This window comes from Gallus gallus, chromosome 3 (genome assembly GCF_016699485.2).
Source record: "Gallus gallus isolate bGalGal1 chromosome 3, bGalGal1.mat.broiler.GRCg7b, whole genome shotgun sequence".
Classification (NCBI taxonomy): Eukaryota; Metazoa; Chordata; class Aves; order Galliformes; family Phasianidae; genus Gallus; species Gallus gallus.
The window spans coordinates 87,653,873-87,662,524 of NC_052534.1; the positions used below are offsets into that span (position 1 = coordinate 87,653,873).

The following is an 8,652-nucleotide window of genomic DNA, read 5'->3' on the forward strand; positions in this document are numbered from 1 at the left end:
GTGCTTAAGCATCTCAACACAGACCACAATTGTTCTTCCTATTTACACTTCCAGTATGTGACTTCTCAAATAAGCACTGAATGAGAGTAGGAGTAGCTGGAGATATGATATGCAAATCACCAAACACCAAATCATGATTACAACTGCCATGGTAAATCATATTTGTCTTGGACGAATCATGAAATAAAAATCTTGTGTAATGCAGGAGAAAACCTGGAGATGGGGCTCATACTTGAATCCTGCTTGAGGATTGTAGTAACAAGAAGTTTCCACCAAAATCTCCAAGAACCCCTGGAGTTCTTAAAAAAAAAAAAACGCAATTGTAAAGTACAGTAAGTTATTACAGTTATGAGTTTGGAGGTGTTTTTGCTTGTTTTTTGGTTCGTTTTTGTTTGTTTGTTTTTACAAGTATTGCCTAGGTTCTAGCTGTTTTAGGAAAGGGAATAAGCAGTGTTATGAAAGACTCAGTACTGCCTTCCTTGGCAGGAAAGTTTTCTCTGACTAACAGCATATTAAAACACAGAGAGGAAGATGTCTGGAACAGATCATTCTGCCTATCCCAGAGCACTGGTTATTGCAAAATCAATCCTGATGGCTGGAAATGTATCTGATGGGTTAAACATCCTGAGGGCAGTATTTCAGTGTATGTCTCTTCAAGAATGCCCGTTCTCTGTCCAGATCCAACTCTTTTTCAGTTATAAAACTTTCTGAAAGTGCTAGAGCATGGTCAGGTCAGAGGAGTATGAACTCTCATGAAAAGTTTATTAAGAGGAAGAGCACCAAGAACTGCAGGTCCAGAAATGTCCCAGGGGAGGAGCAACAACAAAATCACCCCAAAGCATGAGCAGGGAAGGAGTTGTTGTGAAACCTGTTTTGAAGCAGGAAAGGAACAAAACAGACACTGTAGACGGAATAATGGCTGTTGGTTACACTGTCATAGAAAATCACTGGGACAAGCTTTCAAAAACAAGAAAGCGAGTTTTCGTTTCAACTGACGCATTCCTACACAGCTATGAAGAGAAGTGCCACCTTATCTGGAAGCCAAAGAACTGGCATTTGCTGTAATGTGACCATCTCTTGGTGGATTCCCATGTAATAGCATGCCTCACACGCTGCCCTTGCTCCTATGAAGATCGGAAAGGAATCTCACTGCCTCTGCCAAGAATATATCCTTGCACAACCAACAGAGTAGAGTATCAGAATGCTGAAGGGTTTCCTTCCTGGTATGCACTCAACAACAAAAATAGGCTGTTGAGCAGACATGTCTTGTATGATGATTCTGAACCTCTGATAGAGTTAGTAATTATAACCAAATACTAGCCAAGGCATATTTCAAGGTAAGACACTTCAGTACAGGATGCCCAGAACAACATTTTACATATCTTTGGAAGAGTAGAAAAATAAGCACAAGAAAATTCTACCTTATTTATAATTTCTTGATTGCTCAGATCTTTAGGCTCCTCTGGAATTGTCACAAGGAACTTAGAGACATCTACAACCTCAAAATGAGTGGGAAGTTGTCCAATGGATGGCACAAATGTGAAGGTCAGTGGTTTGGCTTCAGATTCTTGAGATGTGACCTGCAAAACACATAATTAATTCAATTTTATTGCCTACATTTGTCTAGGTTATTTTGATCAAAGTTGAAATAACATATAGTGCTCATGTGAATTACTTCACCGATATAACTTTTATTAACTAAACTTGTCAATAGATTTTTCATCAATCAATGCATTTGAGATCGTTTTTCATGGACAAAGTATTGCCTTGATTATATCCATCAACATCCTATACATTCTCATGGTGTAGCACAGAAGACAGGAGAATGGTTCAATAATCTGCTATTTTTTCCACTTTCCATACCAGAAACAGAAAACCATATTCAATTCATTTTAAGGCTGCTCTGTGTAACTCATTTTAGTCTAATGAAAATGTAAATATGCCACTGTATCCGGGCATCATATAGCCCCTAGAGAATTTGCTTAACAGCTTAGAACAAATCAGAAAAGCCTTTAGTAAAACAAGAAAAAAAAAAAAGAAAGAAAGAAAAAAAAGAAACATGTTTTCATGTTTATTCTGAGCAACATGTGGGATGGATTCTGCTTCAAGGAAAGCATTTCCCCCTTATTCTTTATGCCATTTGGCCACATACATTAACTAATTGCGTGTCATTCTTCTCATCTCTTTCTCCTCATCCTACATTCTCACTAAGACCCTGCACATAGGGCCTGAATACACTGAAGGGGAAGGTGATTTCATCCAAATGTTGGATTTTACCACAGTGCTCCCCAGCCATTTCTATCCCCTCTACTGGAGAGACTGGACAGGAAAACAAGTCCAGGCAGTGAGGAAACAATTTCCTTTGCCAGATATCAGGGAGTGGAACTGCAAAGGTTTTACAAGGAAAACACAGGGAAGTACAACACAGCCCCAATCACTAAATTAGACTCAGTGATTTTCCCACTACTTGTTGGTGTAGAAAATCTCTCCGATTCAAAAATATAGAATTACAGATTATTTTTGTCTCATTTTAACTTCTGATTCAAAGCCTATAGAAGTTAATTGCTTTTTCAAGGATCTGTAATACGAATAGTCTTGAACTGTACTGAGTCATACAGGGAAAAAAAAAAAACACAAAAACAGGGCTATTGCTTTGACAGGATTTTTTTCACTTGTTTGTTTAAAATGAAACAAATTTGAGAGCTATGGCTCTCATTATGCTTCCTTGCAATTTGCGTCTATAAGTAAATAGCAATTATGGAACACAGTGGAATTACGGAACGCATTCACATGACTGAGTCTTGTGGCTGGAACATTAAAAATGATAAATACAAATTTCCTTTTTTTTTGTTTGTTTGTTTAAATTAAGCAAAATTTTGTTTTTGCCACTGACAGCTATCTCCTGGAGAACTCGTGCAAAACAAAGACAGGTTATTTATACCAATTACCAGTTTTTCTACAATTTAGAAGAACTCAGTTCTCTGAGCAACTTCCAGAAAAAATTTCCACGTACTCACCCTTAATTCAGAAAGAATAAGGTGCTTTGATGCTTGAAAGTGAAAAGCCTGAATAAAAGGCAGCCATCTTACTTCTGAAATTGGGTTTTGTATTCACTCATGCCAGTAAGTCACATTACACTGCAAACTTGCGCCCACTTAGAGGTGTGCAGGGGGACAGGACAGTCTCCTACTTTCCTCCTCTCTCCTCCACACAAGTGGTCAAGGAGCATCTAAATTAGTAGCAGAAGGGCAATCCCTAAATGCTCCTCCACAACACCTGAAGCTCTGGATGGTATTTTACACAAGAGAGAAATGATAGAGTTCTTTCTTTCTCTCAGTAGCTAAGGTATGCTCTTTGTGAACCAGTGAAAAAAAATTAAATAGGAATATTTGGCACATCAAATGCCTAGTCCCAGTACAACTCACAGACTGTATCAGTACTCAAGAACATCCTCCCACTAGCAGTAGCTAGTCCCCACAATGCAGCCAAGGGATGGAGCCTTGACACAACCACCCACAACTGCTTTTCAAGAAGCTGGATTACCTGTACAAGGGCAGAAATACAAATCATATTAGCATTAGTGGTTTCACTACAGCTGGCACTATCCATTAGTCTTACACAGCACCTGCATCTCCACTGAAATTAGCTGGAGATGGCCTTATGCTTTCCTGCAGATATGTAGCTGTCCTTTCATATTCCATCTCTAGTTAGCAAATGCAAGTAGCCACTCTGTCTACTTCTATGAGTATTTCACCTCTCTACCTCACCCTCTTGTCATGCTTGTTTGATGCTTAACATCAGTTATTTTGTATATGCAAAAATTCCTGATAGAGAATACTTATCAGCACAAAATATTCCTTATAAAAGAAAAAGGAAGAGATAAAGTAGAATGTTTAGATATAGCAAGACCCACATACAAAAAAAAAAAAAAAAAAAAAAAAAAAATTACAGAAAATTGCAATCAAGTGCATTGGCATTACCAAACTTCCAGTACTTCATCTCCAGGATAACAGCCTGAGGAAATGTGAACAAAAATCCAAGTTACAAGGACTTTTCTCTCTGGAGAAGAGAAGGCTGTGGGGTGACCTCATTGCAGACTTCCAGTACCTAAAGGGAGCCTATAAACAGGAGGGGAGTCAACTCTTTACAGGAGTAGATAATGGCAGGACAAGGGAAAATGGTTTTAAGTTGAAGGAGAGAAGATCTAGATTGGATATCAGGGAGAAGTTCTTTACCAAAAGCGTGGTAAGGTGCTGGAAGAGGCTGCCTGGAGAGCTTGTGGATGCCCAGTCCCTGGAGACGTTCAAGGCCAGGTTGGATGGGGCCCTGGGCAGCCTGGTCTAGTATTAGATATGGAGGTTGATGGCCCTGCATGCGGTAGGGGCGTTGGAGCTTATGATCCTTGAGGTCTCTTCCAACCCAAGCCATTCTATGATTCTATAACCTGACCATTGCATAGTAATGGAAGGATCTTGCCAACACCTCTCCAGAATTCACAGAGCCTAATTCAATACTGTGTCTTGTCCTGCACTTCCAGTTGTGTTGTTTTGGTGGAAAAATTAAAGAATATATGAAGAAAGCCTCACTGTGTTTGGCATAGACATATCATGAAACCAGTCATCCAAACTGTTTGCAAGCTAAAACTAAGATTGGAAAACATATATAAATGCATATGTGCAAGCTAGATTTTTTCAACTGAAAGAAGCCATTTAAGCTGGGTAGTATTTATATCCCCTTAATATATTTCCTTTTCCCTGGTCATTAGAAAGTATGAACAAAAATAGAGTTACTGTATTTCAAAAGTTTTAAGCTTCCAGATACCGTGTGGCAGCATGCAGGAGTCCTCTGAGCATCATCCACAGTGAGTGCTCCTAGCAGGTAAAACCGATCAGGTAGTTTAAGTTGTATCACAGAAACCTTGACAATGAGTAAATACAATACAGGCCAGAAAACCCAATTTTTTTTCATGGGAAAAAAAAAAAAAAGAAAAAATTATTCTTTAAAAATATCTTTTAAGTGGTTGTTCTCATCTTGCTGACTTCAGAAACAAATAAAATATTTTTACATTCAAAATTTTAATACTTTTTAATCGGTAATTCTGCAAACTAAAATAACAAGAGAGCAGGGGAGAAAGAGAGTTACTCCATTCTTTTGTTTCTAGGTTTTCAATAGCTTTCAGCCCTAACAGCCCTTATTTATTTATTTTTCTTCTATTTCTTACAAAAAAAAGAAGGAAAAGTAAAAATGGGACACTGTGAAGCAAAAGGAATTTTTACATGATATTTTGCTGTTTTTTTTTTTCCAGATGGAGAAAGAGTTTTGCACCTTTTTTCATATATTCATTTAATTTACTGTATCTCTCTGGTTGATCTGTCTCTGATGTACTGAAGGAAATGAACAGGGTGGACCTACAACGCTAGGTTACATCTACTGATAGCTACACCAGCATACAAGTGTAAATAATTGTGCAATAAAATTAAAAAATATATATTTATGAAACCTTCTTGTAGATTATTGTCCTTTCTTCAGATCCAGTAATAACACCAAAAGAAATTCAGTACCATACATTCCCTGCTGCTGTAATTCTCTTGCACCAACACAGTTATGGTGTCACATGCAACATCTATGCAAGTTAATACCAATGAATTCTCATTTATATTATATAATCAACTTTGGGTTCAATGTGATAATTTCTTAAGGGTATACTTTTAAGTAATTTACTTCTTTGAAAAGCAGAAAATACAGTCTCATATAAATAACCTTTGAATAGCCATTAGGGGGCTATAGGCAGCTGCATAATATGCTCCCAAGTAGTTTTTAAAGGAGAAATTTATTTTAGATGGCTTCCATGACTTCATATGCTACCAGTCTACAAACAGGTTTGTTGCATAATTAAAATCAATTTACAAATGGCCTGGGGTAGTAAATTAAATTATATTAATTATTGTTTTCATTACCACAGCATCTACAATCCTTGCTTGTAGAGCATATTTTTATTGTCTTGGGTACTTTATGAAGACAAATAAGCACTTCTATTTAATTTCTCTCGTACTCTATATGTATTCAGCACACTGCCTGTTTTGTAATTTAAATTGAGGTCCCATTGTCAGTGATTGCTTGCCAGGATTTCCTTCTGGAATACAGATTGCTAAAGTGAAATGGAATATGCTGGATCACATTACCACTTCTTCCACCAATTTGTTAATGTAAGTCATCTCACTAAGAAAAGGACGCCCTGGGAAAACCTTACTCTTGAAATATTAAGTACTTTCTTTTGAGGTGGCTTATTATTTGAAGGACAGAAAATATATGTATAAATAATAGCAAAAACAACAGTAACAACAAATGTGTGCAATGTGACATAGAAACATGTTGACCGACATGCTGCTTTGGTCAGAGCACAGATACACATGCCTCAAATTCCTGCTAAATATAGCCCTCTCACACAGGGCACAGCTAAAGCCACGAGCCCAGCTTGGAGAGGGGCCACCCAAAAGCACAGCCTGTTCTGTGCAACCTCTGCTTGGACCAATGGTTAGACTGAAGTCTGACTGCAGAACACATACTGTCTTGTTCTAGAGACCAAGAATAAGGCCGGGCTGCAACAAATGAAGTGACTGCTTAATGAGATGTAAGAAACTTCAGCAAATTTCCATATCTTGACTTACCGCTGCTATCGCAGTAACCCAGTAGAGATGAGCTGATTATTGAGTAATATGAGCTCCTGCTTATCTGAAACCTTTTACAAACAGCAGCAGATGATCAACCGAACACCAGCTTCGTATCCGTGGAACTTCAGGGGAAAAGCTAAATCCAGTCCAAAAGTCCAGGGTGAAATTTCAGACCTGCTGAAGTTGGTGCCAAAATTCCCACCAACAGCTGTGTCTGAGAAGTTCCCCACACCGTATCCTGGCCCTGTTACATGCTCATTGTATCACCTTGAACAAAGCACTTTGCTTCTCTCAATAGAGCAGCACGCTCTAACACTCGTGTGCAGATGAATATCTTTTGAAAATTCAGGTGTGTAAAGCACTAGAAAGAGCAAACGACTAATAGAATAAAGTCGTCATCTATTATTCAAAATGCAAGAGTTCATTCAGCTGAAATGTTTCTTTTCCATAATAATTTTAATTAGCTTTTCAGCCTGACAGACTTTATACAACTGTAATTACTTTTTCATACTGGTCTACACAGATGCAGCTGGGCAAAGTGAAAAGTGAGTAAAGATAACCTTTAATTTTCTCCACTGCAAAAGGGGAGTAATATCACTTGCCTGTTACATATAATTGATTTAATTAAATGCAGTTTGACTAAACACTCACAAAACATTGGCTCCTGAGGCAACCTGAATCTCCAAGTTATATTTCAGGTAGCATGGGCATCCTGAAAGCCCTTACTTGCTCCAATCTCCTAAAACTGCTTGGAAGCAACATCTTCCAAGCTAAAAACATCTCTGTTGTACCACCCCAAAATGCTGTAGTCCCTCACTTATACACAAACCTCCAGGCAGGCAGTCAGGCCCAAACCCAGCTTGCATCCAGTTACCTCCTCAGCATGTTCGCCCTGTTCCCTTCTGTCTGTCTGTCCTGCATTCATTTCAGTGTGTAGATCAGTCAGAAAGGACCCATGCATGTTGTGTTTCAGATGTTGCACAGATTTTTTACAGCATGGCCAGACTTGCCATCTGGTCTTGCACAGAAGGCATTCAAGGACTGACAAAAGCAGACAGAAAAAGTTTAAAAGCTGATTGCAAAAGAAAATTTTAAAAACCTAGTGCTGTCTAGCCCACAGCCTGTCAAATACCTTAGCAGTCAAAAGACTCATGGAGAAATGGGAGACACATCTCTGCAGGTATTCAAGGCCAGGTTGGATGGGATCTTGAGCAGACTGATCTAGTGCTTGATATGGTGTTCAGCAACCCTGCCCGCAACAGAGGGGTTGAAACTAGATGATCTTTGAAGTTCCTTCCAACCCAAGCCATTCTATGATTATGTGATAATTTCTATTACATATTTCCTCTTACTTTCTTATCTGGAAAGCTGCACCTAAGACGTGTAATTTTCAAATCAAGCACTGGGAATAGAAACAAATCCCTGCTTATGTCTGTCTGAACTAAGTGTCTGATCTTGGCTGATGATGCTAACAATACACTTCTGTTTCACAGTGGCATGCATCAGCCACTTGCTCTTCATTTTCTAGGGATGTCTGGGCAGCAGCAGGTTGGAGGAATTTCAGCCTTAATTATCTTTGCTTACAAATGGAAGTGAGATTTCCCCATCATCCCAGTCCATCTTATTGTCACCAGCACAGGAGAATCCAGCCCAATGGAACCCACCTGGTGCTGCCAACACAGCTGTCCTTACAAATACTATTGCAGAGCAACTTCGTTAACAAATCAGCAATGTTATCTTAAGCAATCTATTTTGAAAGCAGGTGGTTCCCACTGTCTCATCAGTGTAGATCCCTGTATGTCTTCTAATAGACCATTATCTTTGTACAGTGAACTATTCAGTGATTCCAAGAAACAGATGTACGTATGCTAATAAAACAGGTGTTATGTTACCAGAAAATCATAGCTTGAAGGCTATTGAAGAAAAATGGGATTTTAATACAGATTTCCAAAAGTACAAGCACAAGGTAATAGCAGAAGCC

General features: G+C 38.6%; 1 protein-coding gene across 17 annotated transcripts in view; it reads right to left on the bottom strand.

The window, feature by feature from the left end:
- Positions 1–8,652, bottom strand: part of MLIP (muscular LMNA interacting protein) — a 98,237-nt gene that overhangs the window by 55,088 nt on the left and 34,497 nt on the right. For all 17 annotated transcript variants that reach the window (XM_025149203.3, XM_040697434.2, XM_040697427.2 and 14 more), the window contains one exon: positions 1,422–1,580. Coding sequence is in view for 15 of the 17 variants with exons in the window: in XM_040697434.2 (XP_040553368.1) it covers positions 1,422–1,580 (159 nt within the window). In the remaining 2 variants the exon portion in view is untranslated. The remainder of the gene's footprint in view (positions 1–1,421; positions 1,581–8,652) is intronic.